Source organism: Lipotes vexillifer, unplaced genomic scaffold, assembly GCF_000442215.2.
Source record: "Lipotes vexillifer unplaced genomic scaffold, Lipotes_vexillifer_v1.1 scaffold387, whole genome shotgun sequence".
Lineage (NCBI taxonomy): Eukaryota > Metazoa > Chordata > Mammalia > Artiodactyla > Lipotidae > Lipotes > Lipotes vexillifer.
Window position 1 is genome coordinate 2,887,036 of NW_006795399.1, and position 19,864 is coordinate 2,906,899.

General features: G+C 41.0%; 1 protein-coding gene across 2 annotated transcripts in view; it reads left to right on the top strand.

Moving 5' to 3' along the window:
• The first annotated feature begins 202 nt into the window (after positions 1-202).
• Positions 203-19,864, top strand: part of R3HDM2 (R3H domain containing 2) — a 44,422-nt gene continuing 24,760 nt past the window's right edge. The window contains exons 1-10 of one of the 2 annotated variants that reach the window (XM_007467676.1): positions 203-398; positions 4,838-4,879; positions 7,137-7,223; positions 7,705-7,831; positions 9,082-9,160; positions 9,814-9,873; positions 10,434-10,574; positions 11,007-11,115; positions 13,850-13,945; positions 16,838-16,869. In XM_007467676.1, coding sequence (XP_007467738.1) covers positions 234-398; positions 4,838-4,879; positions 7,137-7,223; positions 7,705-7,831; positions 9,082-9,160; positions 9,814-9,873; positions 10,434-10,574; positions 11,007-11,115; positions 13,850-13,945; positions 16,838-16,869 — 938 coding nt within the window. In that variant the 5' untranslated portion in view covers positions 203-233. Of the gene's footprint in view, positions 399-4,837; positions 4,880-7,136; positions 7,224-7,704; positions 7,832-9,081; positions 9,161-9,813; positions 9,874-10,433; positions 10,575-11,006; positions 11,116-13,849; positions 13,946-16,837; positions 16,870-16,967; positions 17,022-19,864 lie in introns of both variants that reach the window. The other variant, XM_007467677.1, reaches the window with a different exon arrangement.

Here is a 19,864-nt window from a genome sequence, read left to right on the forward strand (position 1 = left end):
CAGTTTCTGTCAATTTTACCTCAGTAAAGCTTTTTTTTTCTTTAAAGTAATGAAATTAATCTAGGGGTAACATTTATCAAAGGACCCTATACTGGGTTACAGGAAGGCTATTTCAGGCTTCTGTATGAAATACAAGTCTTACAGGTGTGTTAAGTTTAGATACACAGCTCCTGTTTAATGCATTTCATGTTTCTTTAGGAGTCCATAGAGGCTGCTGTATTCTATTGAAGAAGATGTCTAACAGTAACACTACTCAAGAGACTCTGGAAATAATGAAAGAATCGGAAAAAAAACTGGTGGAAGAATCTGTAAACAAAAACAAGTTTATATCTAAGACTCCAAGCAAGGAAGAAATTGAGAAAGAGAGTGAAGATACCAGTTTGCGTCAGGAGACACAGGTAAGGATTAGAAGTGCATCATATGCGCACTCTTTATAGCAAAATAGAAACATCATTAGAGGTGGCTTTGGAAATCTATAGGAAGCCAGTCACTTACACAAACGTTTGATTCTCCCTAAAAACCCAACTTCAGCTCTCAAGAAATATCTCCTTCCCTTTTTGTCAGAGTCCACAATGAAGTCTAAAGAAAACAGAATGAAATCCCTAATCTCTTAGGACCTGAATAACACTGGTTCTTGCTACATTTTGATATTTTTCAACTATCAAAAAACAAACTGTATACAAACACATATTTGACAAGTCATAATATGGCTTATACAATAAACCATATTTTTAATTAAATTTTTTTTTTTTTTTTGGCTGCATTGGGTCTTCATTGCTGCGCATGGGCATCCTCTAGTTGCAGCGAGCAGGGGCTACTCTTCGTTGTGGTGTGCGGACTTCTCATTGCGGTGGCTTCTCTTGTGGAGCATGGTCTCTAGGCGCACAGGCTTCAGTAGTGGTGGCACATGGGCTTCGTTGCTCCCACGGCCTGTGGGATCTTCCCGGACCAGGGCTCGAACCCTTGTTCCCTGCATTGGCAGGTGGATTCTTAACCATTGTGCCACCAGGGAAGTCCCTACAATAAACTCTTAAAACTAGAGCTGCCTGGCTTTACACAGTTTTAAATTCATATCCTGGTTGTGTTAAAGCAGTCAGCATTTTCTGGTCCGAAATAGCCTCTGAACTTGCCACTTGGTAAATGTGAGAGAGAGGAATTTTATTCTTTGGTTGCCTATTGTTTTCCATCCGAATTCATACTACAGTGCAGATATGATGGCAGTAGATGGCCAGCCGAGCTTTTTCCAGGACTCCTCTTTGGTACCCACCCAGACTCTGGGCCTCCTCTAGCTTACCTGTTCCAGTTCTCTTCCCTGTGGTCACTACTAGTTTCCTCTGTTACCCAAGCCCAAATTATATAAATCCTTTCCTTCTTGCCCAGGGGTGAGACTGGTCTTTATTATATGCCTAGGAGATAGACTGTTAATTGTAGTAAGTTAGTTTAAAGAGCAGTAGCAATAACATTTTGGAGGGTCTAGAAACTTGAAGCAGGATTTCTCTTGACAACCCAATTCACCTAGGCCTTGTCTTACATAAAGATTAAGACAGCAACAACATAAAGGGATGAATTAAAATTAGATAACTCTCTGAAGTATTTTGTTCTCTAGCTGCCTGCTTTTCTACTATTTTTGCTCTTACAGTTTGCCAGATCTCTGTCATGGCTGCTTTTCTTTCTGTTATCTTTTGCATGTGAATTGTCATTCCCAGCCCATCCTTCCAGAGTTCATGGAGACAGTCCGCCACTGTTCCAGCTATACTTCTAGCTTCCACTGATCCCAATAATGAATTTTAAATCCTCAGGACAAATAAGTGTTGAATGTTTAATTATGTGCTGTCATGTTACATGGAAGATAATAATTAAATGAACTTTTTGGTCCAAGTTACTCTATTCTCAGGAGACAATTTTAAGTGGTGTTCTGAACTCCTGTTTTGTGTTCTTCTTGAAGATAGGCAGAAAAGAAAGGGTGACTATAGGTTTTATATGCCTTATGGATACTCACTTGGTTTAAGAACGTCTTCACCTGGATATACAGATAGATTGTGTGGGAGGCTGGGTGGGGAACCTGCCTCCCCTCAGACTCCTTTTGTTGCTGCTGGAGCAGGTGGAGTTGCTGCTGCCATCTACTGGAACTCCTGCTCCTTTTACAAAGTCTTGGCCACCCTTCAGAAGCCCTCTCCCCTCTACCAGTGTTCCCCTTCAACAGCACTAAAAATTCTGCTCTTTCTCTTACCTTCCCCCCAACTCACACCTGGTAAGTCTCCACAAAAATCTTACTGACTGTCAAGAGAGTGCATGTTACGAATTGGAGCTGGAAAGTTTGAGGAAAGGGGAGTTTCATTACTCATACTGTGTGAGACATATTCTTGGAATCAGCAATTGGAACTCAGAACATCTTTGGCATGGAAACAGTGCTATAAAGAGCAGGTTCTGAGATTGAGTTTAGAATGGGCAAGTCCTGACAACACATACTGAACTTAGGTGGGTCCTTTAAATAACCTAGCCAGGCTTTCTGCCGTTATACTTTTAATCCCCTCTGATTCAGCTACCATACTGCTTTAGAAAGATGGCTGTGAAATAAAGATCTGATTGTGTTAATTCTCTCCAGAGTTTCTGTGTCTCCTTGCCCTAGGCTAAGTCCCAGATTTGTCAGCATGGCATATTGTGACCTAGCCCTTGCCTGCCATCCATCCACCTCTGGAATCCTATGCTCCAGCATTAACTGATTCACTGGCCCCTGAAAAGTTTGGAGAAAGCATGCTTTTACACATGTTTTCTCTGCCTAGAATGCCCTCCTTGGTATTCTTTCCCTGGCCTCCTCCAGGTCAGTTTAGGCTCATCATTTGTATCTCCAGGGCCCAACACAGTTCCTTGCAGGCACTCAATATTTGTGAACGTGTGAATTTGTGAATTCCTAGGTTTGAGTTAGACACTTGTGCTCCTCTAGCACTCCATGAGTACCTCTGTAATGCACTTAATGTCCTGTATTGTAATTGTCTATTTGTCTGTCTTCTCCAACAGGATTATGAGTTCCTTTTTGACAAGGTTTGTGTCTTTTATCTCTGTATCCTCCAGTAGTTAGCATGGTGCCTGATACATATTAGGCTTTCAGTATGTGTTTGACTATTTAATGAAAATTATACATTCTGAGAAATAAGCAGATTTATACATTGTTTATAGGGTTATAAATTGGTATAAATTCTTTGAAGGACAATTTAGCAATACTTTATAAAATTTTTAAATGGACTATACCACATTTGTAGATATACTCAGTGATATGGTCATTGAAGCATTGTTTATACTAACAAAGATCAGAAATATCCTAAATGGTGCAGTTTAAGGGACTGGTAAAATAAGTTATGGTATGGCCATACAATGGAATACCATGTAGCCATTAAGAAAAACAGTGTCTCTTCTATGGAGGTATCCTTGAAAAAAGTTTAAAAGTAAGGCTTAGGACAGTGTGTACAATATCTGTCTATTTGGTTTAAAAAAAAGTGTGTGTACACATGTACAATAATCTTATAGATGCATAAAAGATCTCTTGTAAAAGATTACAAGAAATTCAGTACTAGTTGATCCTTTAGGAGGGATCCAGGTAGCTGGGGGACAGATGTGAAAGGAGACTTACTATTCTGCATACCTTCATTATAACTCTTGAATGTTTGTGTCGTGTGTATGTTATAACTTATTTGAAAAAAATAGTGACAAATACTGCTTCATATTCCTGGACTATGATTCTTCCTTTATTATAACAGATCTTGCCACTGACCAGATTCACCATCATTTCTCACTTTTTCCATCCACCTTTCCGGTTCTCCATTTTGCATTGTAGCAGTGTTGTTTGGTAACTAGTGAAGAGGACAAAGGAAAGAAATCCTCACCTACCCAGGACCATGCTGGTACTCTGCCTCCATCTGTTTCCCCTCCTCCACCCACCAGCCTCAGTTTTTTCCACACCTCAGTGGCAGTGAGTTCCATTCCAAACATCTTAGAAGCCCTAAGTGTCACCCAGCCTCTTCCCAAAAGTCCTCATTTTGACTTCTCAGCTATTCGAAACCTTACCAATTAATTAGTCATTCTTTCCCTCATCCCACCTCAGGCCCTCATTCTTCATCTTCCTCAGCTTCTATCCTGCTCTTTACTCGCTCTCCTTACCTCCCTTTGCTCTGGAGGTCTTATCCACATCTTCCATGCTCCCTTCTTTTTATCCTGTCCCATCTTATATCCATGACCCAGACAGGCTATAAGAGCCTGCACCAGGAGCTTAGAACTGGGAGAATTCTCATATTCAGGGAGGTAGGCAATTGGCAAGAAGAGCCTTCATTCCATTTCTGCAGCCACAGGGACAGGTCTTTTGAGTATCTCAAGTTAGAACTCTCAATGTGTTGTCCTATAAAGGTGTTATTTTAAGTGATGGTTAGGAGCCATATTTCACACCCACTATGGGCTAAATAGGCTCCTGTTAGCAAGCTTGGGAAAAAAACACTCTATTGTGATATAGTAGTGACATTTCCAGAAGCATCCTAATCAGGAGAGGATTCCCTGGTTTATCCAAAAGTAATTTTTATCAATCTGTGAAATAGGCCACCCAGTCAATGTCTTTCTATTCTTTATCTTCATGGTGAGTGGTGATCTGTCTGTAGGTGGCCTGTGGTCCCTTCCATGTCACAGTTGCTAGAGTTGTAGCATAGGGGACAACCACAGCAACTGGGTCTCATCATACTTTGGCTATTATAATGGTTTTAAAGTTAGTGCTTTTTCTCTGTAAACTTGTATTGCTTTTAACTTAAGTGTTTATTTCCCCCACCTTTAATATTTTCTAATCCCCTTCTAACAGAGGCGGACATCTAACCACGGTCATGCCAGGAAAAGAGCCAAGGTGAGAGCCCTTCCTCTATAGCTTCTTTTCTAGTGTTATTAGTAGAACATTGCACAAATGGACTTATCACTAATAACCAGTTTATTTGGATTATATATAGGCAAAGTTTGCCTGTTCCTTGTACCCTGATTGTGAACATGCATACACACATGCACAAACATGCACGCACATATACATATGTCCTATTGGAATGTCTGGCTTTATTTTTCTCCATTATCTTTAGTTCAGTCACAGTCTATTTCTGATACCTGAAAGGATACCCAGCCAGAGCCTCCCACAAACAAAGCCTGAGCACACTGGTACTGGTTCTGCTGTAATGCCAGTTTCTCTGTTCATCTCTGGCTCTCTTATTTTGCCTCCCAGCAGTTTTGGGGTTTTTCGCTATGTGAATTTTCTTTAAGATAAATCCTCTACCATTAGTAAAATGATTCACCATTTTTGGACATCCTAAAAATATAGGCTTTGTTTTGTTTCGTTTTGTTTTGTTTTGATTCACTTTTTAGGTTGGGGCAAAGAGGAGGATTTTGTTTTTAATCATTGTATGATAAAATTAGCACATCACAGATTATTTTAAGCAGTGTTATCAGGTAGGACTATAGGTGTTAGTGTGTGATAGCTTTTTAATTTTAATTAGGGAACAGTAAAATATTAAACTTTTCTTACATTGGGAAGAATTGTCCATCGAAGTAATAATTAAGGGTGTCCACCCCTTTCCCCTTGAAAAATAATGGCAGAATTTGGGAGTGTCCCAGCCAGTATGTGGCTTGGGTTTGAAGAAGACTATGATGTATGATAAATTGGCTCTGTGGCTTGCCTTACGTGGCCTAATCCACAGTGATGGGCTTGACAGTAAAGTTTAAAACAGAGGGTGTTCAGGATTTCCATGACGGTCCAGTGGTTAAGACTCCACTCTTCCAATGCAGGGGGTGCAGGTTCGATTCCTGGTCAGAGAACTAGGATCCCGCATGCTGCGGGGCACGGCCAAAAAGAAAAAAAACAGAGGGTGTTCTCAGCTACTTCACTTCCCCCCAGACCTTAGAAATAAGTAAGACAGTTATTATCGTTATTATTTCCATTTTACAGAGGAGGAAGCTTGGGCTTATAGAGTTTGAGTGAGTTTGACAGAGGACATTTATTAGTAAGCGGCAAAACTAGGCTTGAAGTCAGTTCTTCAGACTTGCAAATTCTTTTCACTATACTGTGCTGTCTGGACCACACATACCATGTTTTGTGCTTTTTTTTTTTTTTTTTTTTTTTTCAATACGTGGGCCTCTCATTGTCGTGGCCTCTCCCCTTGCCGGATGCGCAAGTTCAGCGGCCATGGCTCCACGGCATGTGGGATCCTCCCGGACCAGGGCACGAACCCGTATCCCCTGCATCGGCAGGCGGACTCTCACCACTGCGCCACCAGGGAGGCCCCTGTGCTTTTGTATTTACTGTAAACTTTGATTTTATTGTAAGAACTCTCAATAAGTGTTTATAGGTAGATTTCTAATGAGTCACTATAATTTTTGACTTTGGAGATACCTAGGAGAGCAGTGATTTATAAAGTGGAATTCAGATCTTTTTGGGATTCTCCAGCCAGCATAAGTAAACCAAGTGGATTAGTTGTCACATTGAATCCCAAATGTTAGAAAGTTTTCTTTCTTTCTACTTTTTTCTTAGACACTTCTTTCCATACCCTTGCCACCTCAGGTTTAGAGTCACTTAGCATTTATCATCTACTTTATACTAGGCACTATTTATGATACTTATGTTTACATGCTTTATATAATCTAATTCTCACACCAACCTGTTAAGCATTTTTATCCCGTTTTTATTGAGGACCAAAAAGAGACCCAGAGAGGTCAAGTAATTTGCTCAATATCTCATATCTCAAACCAGGAGTTGAAGCTAGGACTTCTGGTTCTTAAATCCAGTCTTTCTACTAAGCTCTGCTGCTGTGTATTCTCAGTAAACTTCTGAGTGTGATATTGGAGCACTGAGCTAGAGAGAGAGGAGAGCTAAGCAAAGTGGTTTTCCTGTCATCTGTCCAAAGTAGTTGTTTTGTTTTTATATATCTACTGTTGTGAGCAAGAGAATTATCTTTCAAGTGAATCAGGAATGAATGAGTAGGACCTGTTTGAAGGAAAAAAAAACCAAAAAACCCTGTTTATGGAGGAAGCAACTAACAGAGCAAAAGAGAATGCCCTTTATTCAGCCAAAAGCTTTCCCAGTGTCCACTAAGGGAATATGTATGTGTATTTATTTTTTTCAGTCAAATTCCAAGCTGAAGTTGGTGCGCAGCCTTGCAGTGTGTGAGGAGTCCTCTTCCCCGTTTGCTGACGGGCCACTAGAAACCCAGGTAGGTCCTTTATAAGAGTAAGCGTAGCTTTGAGTTTGGCAGTTGTTTGCTAAACTGCTGTAGCATCCACGGCATCAACATTAGGCTTGGAAATCAGGGTAGAGGAGCTTCAAAACAGGCTGTTGCAGTAAAATAAGGGCATGGGTGAGAGCATGAAGTATAGGTCTTCACACCTGGACCACCCAGGATGATGCAGACCCACACCTTTCCCTCTGGTGGTTAGAACCATTTCCATTCCAATTCTTATGGCAGGAACAGCAAGCATAACTTGAGCTTTCCATACAGTAGGCTGTGATTGTTGACAGAAAAAGCTTAGCCTCTACCCTTTTGGTAGAACAAAAGCTAAAACAATTTAATTAACAAAATATTCTCTTTCGTAAGAGAATGCTGCCACCCTAAGATTTGCCTTCTTTGAGATTTCAAAGGGCTGCAGGAGAGTTGTTTTCCCCTTTGATTATATTTCTCTTTCTCCTTGTCCAAGGATATAATTCAGTTGCACATCAGCTGCCCCTCTGACAAGGAGGAAGAAAAGTCCACAAAGGATGTCTCTGAAAAGGAAGACAAGGACAAAAACAAAGAAAAGGTCCCAAGGAAGATGCTGTCTAGAGGTGAAGACTTTCCCCCTTTCTCATCTGTCCTGGGGCCTGGCTCTGCAGTGCCTTTTCCTTCCATCTTCCCAGTGGCCTTATCAGCCCAACAGTTCCTAGTGCCCTGCTGACTTCATCGTTGTTTGGGGAGGTGCCTAACTAAGTTACTTTCTTTGCTGCTTTATCCAGCCCTGCCTTAAGGGCTGACAGAGAGCTATTCCATTAACTTTGGGCTACCCATAGGGGAGGACACTGTAGTCAATTCTGATTTTATTTTTTCTCTGGAGTAAATAGTGATGGATCATCACTGGTAGCAGATTCTCTAGATAATATTTATATTTTGGTTTGGGGATGCTTGGAGTGATTTTTTTTTTTAAATAATGTAAATTTGCATGTAATTATTAAGCCCTCTTTGGATTTAAATTCTTGGGCTGGTAGCCAAAAGACATGGTCCATAAAAATGATAATTAAGGGAATTCCCTGGCGGTCCAGTGGTTAGGGCTCAACACTTTCACTTCTGGGGACCCAGGTTTGATCCCTGGTCGGGGAACTAGGATCCCACAAGCCGTGCGGTACGGCCCCCGCCCCTCAAATTTTTTTTTTTTTTCTTTTTTGCGGTACTCGGGCCTCTCAGTGTTGTGGCCTCTCCCGTTGTGGAGCACAGGCTCCGGACGCGCAGGCCCAGCGGCCATTGCTCACGGGCCCAGCCGCTCCGCGGCATGTGGGATCTTCCCGGACCGGGGCACAAACCCATGTCCCCTGCATCGGCAGGCGGACTCTCAACCACTGCGCCACCAGGGAAGCCCCCCCAAAAATTATAATGATAATTAAGAGGAAAAAGGCAATCTTAGGATTAAAATTTTATAAATAAATATAAATAATCATATAAATAATCAACATTTGAACATATCTGCTGAGATTCTGGAAAATTCAGCCCTGTCTGTCCTTACCTAGAATTTATTTTCCTTAACTAGAATAAAACCTTTGTTTGGGTCCGGACATTCAATAAATACTTATTGATGGCAAGGTGGCTTTTCTATGTAATACGAATGTAACACTGTGACCCAGATTCCACCTTATATCACTGTCATGGGGAATTTTGAGGGGCTGGCAAATCAAGGTCATTCTGATTTTTAAGCTAAAAATCCTGAAGTCTGATTCTCCTTTCCTGTTCTCATGTCTCCTGATCAGGTTGTGGGCTTCTGCTTGGGGTTAGAGATCATGCAAGGCAGTTTCATTTATTTTTAATTTATTTCACTGTGGTGTTCTAGACTCCAGCCAAGAATATACGGACTCCACTGGAATAGACCTACATGAATTTCTTGTAAATACACTGAAAAAGAACCCAAGGTAATAACATGATTTGATGGAAGGGGGAAAGAGGCTAGGACCAGCAGAATACCCAAGAGGCCAAATAGCTTCTCAGAATTTTTCCATTATTAGAATCCAGGATGCCTAGCCCCAACACACCATTTCTCTCCAGAGTAGCTTTATATTCTGTTGGAGATTCAGAATACCCTCATATTGAGGTTCCTGCTTCCAGAAGAGTTGAGAAAAATTCTTTGGAAGAAGAATGCAGACAAAGAAATATGAAGGCTTGAGAATACAATTAAAAAGCACAGAAAAAAAAATAATTGATTTGTACCAAAGCTAAACCATACTTGTTTAAAAATCCTATAAATAACCAGATGGAGTATAGAACAATGATTAGATTTATACGTATAAAGTATGTGTTTATAGGAATATGACTGGCAACAGAATTAGGTTTCTGACAAGGAAAATAAAGTACATTATTAGGAGGCGTGATTGTTTTTCTTTTTTAAAGTAACATAAGACAGGGCAGTGAGGCTCAGCAGCCTTTGCATTTTTGATCCACTCTCGGGGTTTGGATCTATCCCTCCCTTCAGCTTGTATAGTGAGCAGGCTGTGTTTTCAATCCTTGCTTTCAATGTCTATGGGAGGGCTGCCTTTTGTTTTGTTTTGTTTTAATCTTTTTTAAACAGGGACAGAATGATGCTGCTAAAATTAGAACAGGAGATTCTGGACTTTATTAATGACAACAAGTAAGTTACTTGAATGAAATACACATTAGAGGTGGGAGGGGTACTGGAAAGAAATTCAGGTAAAATTTTAGGATATCCCTCTTTCATCGTTCCCTTAAAGTCTGAATTTGGAAGTAATAACTCACTGGGAACCAAAAGGAGTTGGGGAGAAGTAATCAGAATGGATCAGAAAGTGTATGTGTGGAAACTAAATGAAGTTTTTAAGTTACTGCTTAGACTTGAGTTGAAAAAAATTTAGCAGCTAGCCCTTATCCCATATTTCACTATTCTTAAGTTTTTCCCTTTTTTCTTTGTAGAATATCATCTAGGTGGGTGAGACCTAGGGTTTATTGCATAAGGAGTAGTCTTAATGAGGATAGTGGGTCAGAGGGATCTACAAAATACTGTAGATAAAGTTGAGAGAACCTTTTTGGTTACCATCAAGTAAATATCTTCCTTATAATAATGTCTCTTTCTCCTAAGAAATTCCCCACTTTCAACATTTGTAAGAAAAATTACAATTGGCTGTTATTGCTGTTACTTGTCCTTATTTCACTTTTTCCCCCTGGGTTTCCCTGCAGCAACCAGTTCAAGAAGTTCCCTCAGATGACCTCGTATCACCGGATGCTATTACATCGGGTAGCTGCCTATTTTGGGATGGACCACAATGTTGACCAAACTGGAAAAGCTGTCATTATCAACAAAACCAGTAACACAAGAATGTAAGGGAGGAAACCACAGATTGGGAAGGATTTCCTGGGATAGCCTCTGGGATGGAAGAGGAAGGTGTAGGATCAAGATTTCTCTTTCTGGAGAGGGGACAGTGGAGGGAGGGTGGGTTATATTATCAATTTCTACTCTTTGTGAGGCCTTGGAAATAGATGCTAGAGGCACTAGTGTTTTGTGAAGACTGGCTCTGGCCTCTCTTCACCTTCAGTGATAGGACAGGTATAATTTTGGAAGAAGATAAGTTATAGATGTATAAAGAACAGTCCCAGAGGATTTCTTTAAAACTTTCATGTGACTTTTTGGATCCCTGACTTCAGAAATCCCCTGGGTGGGAGTTTGTAGAATTTAAGGGAACTATACTAGGAGGTCTGCTTCCTGACAAGAGTCTTTCTTCTCTTCCTTCCACATTTCTCTCCCAATCCCAGCCCTGAACAGAGATTCTCAGAACATATAAAGGATGAGAAGAATACAGAATTTCAGCAGAGATTCATTCTCAAGAGAGATGATGCCAGTATGGACCGAGATGATAACCAGGTGAAGAATGGAAAGGGTTGGGTCTATACAGAGAGATTGCAGTAAGAGAAACTGGGAGGGGAGAAGAATTTTTGTGGGATGGAGAAAACTCGTAATATCTCAGTGTGGAAAAAAGTGTTGAGCTATATACTGAGTTGGCTTTGGCTTAATGTTGAGGACTAACTGCACTTGTTGAGCTAAATGCCACCCTCTTAGCCCCAGAGAGACATGGTGCTGAGGTTTGCTGGGTTTTCTCATTTGGCCTGGAACTCCCTGGTTCTGCCACTGACTTCTAACTCCACTTCATTTTGGGACAAAGCAAGGTCCCCTCCCTGCTTCAGCCTTGATTCAGCTGATGGCTCCCTTCTTTTTTTCTTTAATAGTTCTGGATTTCTTTGGGAACCACCCAAAGCTACTTTATCCCACTTCCACTCTTCCTATCTCAGGGCTAGCCTTGAACTTGCAAAGTGGTTATCTAATTTACCCACTTGTAAAGGTGTTTCTGATCCCTTTCTGCAAACTCCTCATTCTTTTCCCAACTTCTTCCACCAAGGTGAGTGAGTTAATTTGGCTTTTGATGCTGGGAATCTCAGGCAGGTTTTTGATCCACTCCTGTGGGAATAAGAAGTGAAAAGTCTGCCCCATCCCTTCATTTATGGGCCTGGCTTTTGCCCTGGTTTCTAGCCCATCCTTCAGATAGTGATGTTTGGGGGTTAGTTTTCCTAGCTTCATGGGGTTAAGATCCAGCCTGCTTCTGCTTAGCCTCCAAAGGAGGTTAGGTAGAGAACCAGGATTAAGGTTTAAAGAATATGGTTGGGTAAAGCCAATAATTAGTCTTGCTAATTAATAATAACTATAATAATATCTTACCTCTAGAGTCAAAATTAGTTTTCTTTGGATATTGTATGGTCTTGAGACCAGGACTTTTCCTGCTTGCTACTTGAGTATTTGAGGGAGTCCTTTTGAGAAAAGTGCCATTATCTATCGTGGACAAACATGCTGGGTCAGATTGAAAACAATGAAACATACAAAAAGACAAATAAAATTTAAAAAACAAGAAAGAGCCTTTCCATCCTGATGCCCTTCTCTCCATTTTCCCAAAACCCCTTTTCTGTGGATCAGGAATTATTCAGGCCTAGAGGCATATTGGGGTGGAACGGAATCTCTCCCTATTGTGAACTTTTCATCTCTCAGCTTCAGGCTTGATCCATAATAGGGTAGGCTCTATGCACTGTCTGTCGGTAATATTAATAATAAACACAGTAACTGCTATTTTATTGAGTGTTTTCCCTGAACTAGCCTCTGTTCTAAACACATTATATGCATTATCTCTTTTAATCCTCCACACAACCCAATCCAGATGGGGTTTATTAGCCCCACTTGACATATAAGAAAACTGAGCTAGGAGATGTTAAGTTACTTGCCTTAAGTGACATTACTCAGAGGTAGCAAAGCTTAGATTCTGCCTGACCTCAAAGCCCAATGCTCTTCCTATTCTGCCATTGGTTTACCAGCGCTAGGGGCTAAGGACAGTAAAGCACCTCGAGGTCCTGTGTCTTCTTGGAATGGGATTTGTAAAAGGACATTTAGCAGAATTTAGGTTATTTAGGCTAGTGAGAACTACATCTAGTCAAAAGTTGATACTCCTGAAGTTATGCTTTCCTCTGGAGAGTGGTGAAGTCCAGGAAGATCAGCCTAGAGGAGCGGTCTCCTTGGTTGCTTCATCTGAAACTTTGAAAGCCTCTGGATGGAAGGTCAGAATCTTTTATAACCTGATGACATGCATTTGATGACTTATCTCCCTCAGAGCACCTTGCCTTAAAGAGCAGTATGGAAAAGGACACTCTGTAACATCCTACCCAGGACAGTGCTCACAACTCACAGGCTAAGAGAGGAAAAGACAGTGGTGGAGAGTTGGGTCGTAGGCTAGCCAGAAGTGGTGGTCTGGCCAGCCATCCCCTCTAGTCACCTCACTGCATTTTTCAGAGAATGTAATGTTCTCTGTCCTCCATTTACTTCTTATCCCTTTCTGTCATTCTACCTCTCCCCTTTCTCTGCCATATCTCATTTGTCTGGTCCTTTCTCTGTCCATCCTTCTTTCTGTTCTATTCTCCTCTTCTTTCTCTTTTCTTCTTTGTGTTGCTCTGTTCTCTTTCTTCTCTATTTCTGTAAGCTCTCTCTCTTTCCGCTCTGAGTTTAGCTTCGCCCTTGGGATTTCACTTCCAAGGCCCTCTTTGCTGAGCTGTGTGTGACTTGGGTCTACAGGCCATGGCGTTAGCGACTAAAAAAGGGATAATGTCAGGTGCTAGTTCTGTAAAAACTCTTCTTAATTTAGCTCTGCTAAATACCTGTTTCTTCTCCCTCTCTAGCTTTCTCCAATCCCTTGCTTTCCCTCCAAAGCAATGTTGTTTATTCCCTGGGCCATTCTCTTCATCCTTACTGATTGGAGAGTACCTGATTACACAAGGAAGCAACCCAATCCTTATAAAAAGTTATTGTTCTTGATACTCTGGTTGGTTGGGGGGGTGGGGAGATGGAGAGGCCCCAACCATCCAGAAAACCTGATCTCCCAAACTGCATGGTCAGATGTACCCAGTGAAACCTGTCCAACACTGGAAATTTTATTTATTTATTTATTTTTTTCCATTTTTTTGATGGCAACTATAAACTCTCCCGGTTTCTCTTCCTTGCTGGTGTGCAGTGAGCTTGCAGTACGAGGAGAACTTAACTAGCTTAATTCTGCTCATCGATCTAGATCAGAGTTCCATTGCAGGATGGAAGGAGGAGCAAGTCAATAGAAGAGAGAGAGGAGGAATATCAAAGGGTCCGAGAGAGAATATTTGCCCGAGAGGTAAGTGTAGCTTCTGAGAGTTGTCAGCCCCTAGCTTTTAGCTCTTAATCTTTGGAACTGTGAATGGAATGAAACCTCCATAAATGCTTTGTTGTTTTTTTCTGCTTTTGTTTTTAACCAACATCAGCCAGTCCCATATTTGATCTCTAAAATTAAATGTGGCTTATTAGGAAGCTGCAGATTTTTATTCTTACTATTTTTAATGCATATGGCATATAAGCAGAACAAATGGAGTGGCTGAATTTGGTAGATATGATTAGACTGACAATAGAAATGGTTTTGTCAGGGCTTATGGAAGGGCCCTGAATCTTGCCCGTCAAACCTTCCTGCTTACCCTCGTTCACTTCCGCTGTCCATTTTAGGCATCTTTGCTTCTAAGTGGAAGACTTAGTGTCCACACAGCCTATACATTCATCTTGTTTGGCCAGGCTCATTTTTAGGCTATGTTGGTGATTATCAGAGCACAGATGTGGCATCCATTCTCTGAGCTCCACATTCCACATGCACAGAGGGTACCACTCACTATTCCCTACAGTCTCGACCTGAATAGGAAGTCTCTTCCTTCCTATGTTTCTTACCTTGTTTCTTAGAGTAGGACTGCTCCGTGGGCCAAAAGGCAACATGGATTATTATAGGCAACTTTATTCTTAAGAATTGTGGGCCATATCAGATATACTTGGTACCCCTGTATCTGGTGGCCTTTGCCTACCAGACTGAACAGAAGTATAGGAGAAACTCAGGAAGGTCAAGAGAGAAACAAATCTCCGGAAACTGTATGATCCAGATAGTAGCACTATCTTAGAGTCAAAGTAGCAAACAGAGGAAGAAGTGCCAGCCTCCCTTTGTCATCAAAAGATGGCCAGTTCTAATCAATATACTTAGATAGACACTACTCTGCTCCCATTTCCCCACTCTCCCCACCCTCATCAAGACAAAAATATATATATCTTCTCATCATCACCTAGTTCAGAAAAATATTGTCTCTAACTTCTAGAAAACTGAACTCCTCTGTGAACTTGTTCCATTGTCTCAGGAGACCCAGGTGTTCCAAGGAGCCTCACTGTGGACAGATACACAACAAACCTTCTGGCCCAAAGTCCAAGGAAAAGGAATCTTCTTATCTTATGTTATGTAGTCTTCCATTCTGAGTCAGAAAAATCCATCCTCCAAATTATCCAGCTATAGCCCAAAGACGGTTTTCTAACTTTATCTGCAAATCAGTTGAGTGGAATGAGAGGAGAGAGGTCATTTGTACATGACTACGGCTGGTGATGACCCTAAACTGTGGACAGGGCAGGATGGTGGATGTTAATAGCAAACACTTATATAGTGCTTATTATCTTTCAAACCCTGTTCTTAGCACTTTGTGCACATTAATTTATTTAATCCTCACACTAGGCCTGTGAGATAGGTTACACTATTTTCCTCATTTTATAAATGAGGGACTGAGGCATGGAGAGGTTAAGTAACCTAAGATCACACCACTAGTTAGTGAAAGAGCTGGTATTTGAATTCAGGCAGTCTGGCTCCAGAGTCCACGCTCTTAACCCCTAAAGTAAACCACCTCTTAATAGCTTGCTCTGCTCTGGGCTCTTTAGATTAAGAAGTTCCAGTGACATCATAGCTTGGCTATCTGTGATATGCTCCTCTGCTTCACTGACACATGGAAAATGACTTTCCCACCGTGCCAGCCATTAGCAAAGCCATTCTGAAAGCACAAGCAACTTTTAATAGGGTATTAGTGCTTGTTATGAACAACACTGGAATATGTCTATCTACAACCATAACAAAGTCAAAGTTAGCTCTTCTCTCCTTTTTTCTCTGATATCTAGTCTCTCAAGCCTCTACTAATATATGTATTCTTTGTTAAATCCTTATGGATTTATCACTTTCATTTCAGCACTTCCTAACTCTTGCTGTGGTAGAGGCATCAGGAATCTCAAAAGGTCTAGACAAGGAAAAATGGCCAAAGCCCACTATATGCCAAAGATTCTCATGTGGAGAGGAAAGAACCTGGCCAGTCAAAGGGAACTGCTTAAGGGTGGAGTTGTAGGTTGCAGCAGAGGGGAGGAAGAGGCGGTCCAAATAAAAGGGGAGTGGCAAGAAGGGTGTTTGGATGGAAATGCTGCTGCTGCAGCCTTCTCTGGAGCCTGAGCTGTATATTGGGAAAGCTGCCCCACATAGGCTCTGCTCTGCATGGAGCCCCCTGTGCTCAGCAGCTGAATACTCTTGTTACCTTTTTCTAAGGCTCAGGAGTCCACCATAATGCTCACTTCACTCAGCAGCTCAATGGCTTTGTCAGGAAATGATCCCCAAAAGGAATGTTTCAGGCTTTTAATTTTCTCATTTTTTCTAGGCTCTGAAAAGTACCTGCTTCCCCAATTTCTTACTCTCCTTGGGTCTCAGGTCAGAATGTCTTTCATTTTGGCCAGTGTAGAGGACAGAAGTGGGATAGTCATTGAGGATGATTTCCAAAAAAACTAAATTTCTTTCTCTTGTGTCCCATTTCCCTTCCTTTGAATACACTCTTTAGGACCAAGCACACCAATTATTATGCTCAGCTTACCTCTAGAGAGAATAAATTTAGAGCTAAAAAAGAAATAATAGTTAGGTTAATACTTTCCTTTCTACTTTCCATACTCCTACCTTTATTGACCTCTCTTTTTAAACACTCTGTGGGAAGGCTAAAAATGCCAAATGCTCTTTTCCATTAAAGGTGAGAAGTCAGACTGGGTGTGTGGGTGTGGGTCATCCTGTCTCTGTTCCCTCTCTCCCTGTTGGGGTTGAGCTTGGTTTGAGGACCTTGGGTATTCATAGCATCATGGACACACTTTTTGGTTATGCCATGCTGTTTTCTTATAAGTTATTTTCCGTTTTCTCCCCTTCACCTAGACTGGCCAGAACGGATATCTAAATGACATCAGGTTAGTACCACTTAGCATGTTCCCTGCTTCTCAATGAGCTTTGTCAGTGAGGTTAATATAATCCTGTAATGATGCTTTTCTTTGATGTTAACCAACAGACTCTCCAAAGAAGCCTTTTCTTCTAGCTCTCACAAGAGAAGGCAAATTTTTAGGTACCTTTGTTTGGTCTATATCTCTCCTTGTTTTTTTGTTTTGTTTTGTTTTTTTAATTTTATTTTGTTTTGCGCTAATCTTTTCAGCGGAGTGAGTTTGCTCCATGCATGGCTGCTTGTGGAATAAGTCAATTTGTGGTATTTGCAACATTGGATATTTTTCCCCATTAGAAAAAAAATGGCTATTGCTCAATGACTTTATTTTTATTGTTGCTGATTTCATTGTAAGTCCTGGATAGGTGGTGAAGGGGACCAAATAAGTATGTCTAGGATAGGTACTGCTCTATCCCAGAAGTTTGCTGGAATTGGGCATTTCTGGAGGATTTCAACATACATATATATATATATATATTGAGGTAAAAGAACGGGTGTCTTCTGGCTACCTTTTCCGAATCTATGGAAAGATGTGAAGAGTTTATCCCTGACCCGGCATAGGGAATGTTTTGTATCCTTAAGAAAGAATAATACACACATCCATATAAAAAAACATACAAACACCTCTGTCTATGTAGTTTTCACTTTGGGACAATGTAATGCGTAAGATGATCTCAGAAAGAACTTGTCTGCCTTAGAATAGACTTAGAGCATGTCTTTTATATGATTGTCCATGGTTTATTCTTAATGTTGGTGAAGGCTGCTGTACTAACCTCTCCAGTGCCTCATATTCTCCATTTTCCACAAAGCAGTCATGAGAATCACCCTTTCCTCTCAGTTTCTCAGTCCCACGCCAGACAATTACACAAGGCAGTGGTGAGAGAAGCATTTTAGGACCGCATCCTGGCACTAACTCATTTTAAGTATATTCTTTCCATGTTACCAATAGAAAAACTATAGAGTACAGAAAACCTGAGTATTTAATACTAGGATTCAGGTCTCACCCTTTTCAAAGGGTTTATCTCTTTTTCAATCCTAAGCTTGGTAGGAGCTGACTAACACATATTAGTTAGAGCTCTCATTCCCAGTACTTTAGTAGTCCTTTCCCTGTTGTCCTTTCTAAAGCTAATTAAATCATGTGGAAATTGGGATAGCAAGATTTCCCCTTCTTGGGATGGAGGATTTATCTCCCTTTCCACATCTCTGAACTCTTTTTCCTGGAGCAGGCCGCCCTGAGGTCCATCTGAAAGCCCAGGCAGAAGGGCTCTGCATTGTTGGTGGTGGCCGAGATAGATAGTAGAGTCCCCCTTAAAAGAAACAATCATATTCCATAAACATCCCAGAATACCTATAGTAAACAGAAGTTTTAAATTAACTCCTGCATGTGACAATGCACAGTGCTTTATGGTTGCCGAAGTATACTGTATCTGATTGAATTCTCTCAGTATCCTGATTTGGTAAGCTGGTTTACATGTAAGAAAACAAAAGCAGAGAGATTAAGTAGCTAACCCAAGTTTACATGGCTATTAATGGCAAAACTGAGACTGACTCTTTGTCCCGTGTTCTTTTCGCCACACTACACCAGCTCCCTACAAACATCACCCCTAATTAATTCACTGCTGAGAATGATGGCCTTATTAGTGCCATGGAGCATCAAACTACATCAAACTGTGCAGACAATAGCTTGAAGGATCTAGTGAGCAGGTGCAGTCCTCTCCTATCCAGACCTCCTTTTAAGTGGCTGCTTTCCATACTGAGTTTTGATTAAAGATCTAGGTCATCTAAACTACAGCTCCATGGACTCTTAAGCGGGTAACTTCTTCCTCTATTTGGGTACTAGTCCAGAACTCAAATGATTAGAAGCAGATCTCTAACTGCTTTAAACCTTTCTTCCCAGGTGTGTGAAACAAACACTCGTAACACCAGATTCCATCATCCACATTGGCAGTAACTATGGCAACTTCCCTATTCTTTGGAGGATTCCACTCCACTGATAAATAAGCCACACCGAGGCTTACTGATATTTATTGTCACCTCTTCCACAGGCCTCTCTACCCCAGACCCAATAAACGGGACTTTTCACCAGCACTAAATTCACTTGTAGAAACAAAGTCAGCTCCTGATTTCATAGGACTGTGAAGTGTGAATGTCCTCTGTCCTTCACCTCCATAACACAACCCAATCCACTGCTCAGTATTAAATCTGGTAAACTTTCCCTAATTGCCTTATTTTTAGTGAAGTACAAAACCATGTCTAGAGATTAGGTTTAGTTGTAGAGCAAGAGAAAGAGAACTGATCTCTCTTCCTAGCCCAGACTCAGATTCTCTAATTCTCAGGGGTGTAGTGTACTAACCCAGGTAAGTCACAGGATCATCAGACAATCCACATTTGAGCACTTGGCCATTACTGTCTTGGGGGAATTGGATCAGTACTTTGGCTCAAGTTTCCCAGAGTGTTTGGTTTAAAGTTGACTCATTCCCTGTCTATCCCTGGTAAAAGAAGAAAGTAAATGGCAGAATTGTCCTAATAGAAGTATAGTGTTTGATTTAGGTATAAAAGGCCACTAGGGCTTGTCTTGCAAAATTCAAGTTCTAATGTCTAATGAGCAGCCTCATTCATTGCTACTGCTGTATCCCCATATCACACAAACCCACACATCTTTATTGAGTCCGCTCAGTAAACTTGAGCTATTGGCTCTCACCCCAGGTCGGTTCTACAACTGGAGAGTCCCTGATTTATACTTATTTCTTGTTTCCCATTCTACTTTTGACATCCCCAAGAGAAAGGGGTAAAGTATTTTCCAGTCCTCTATTCTAACTATACAGAGAGAAGCAATGAGATTATATATACATCTACTTGGGATTCAGAGAATTAGCATGTCCCTAACCAGCTATGACAGTGTGTTCTTAGCCCACCGTGATTGGCTAAAAACTAAAATAGTGATCCTAGCATATATTTTGCCCATTTTC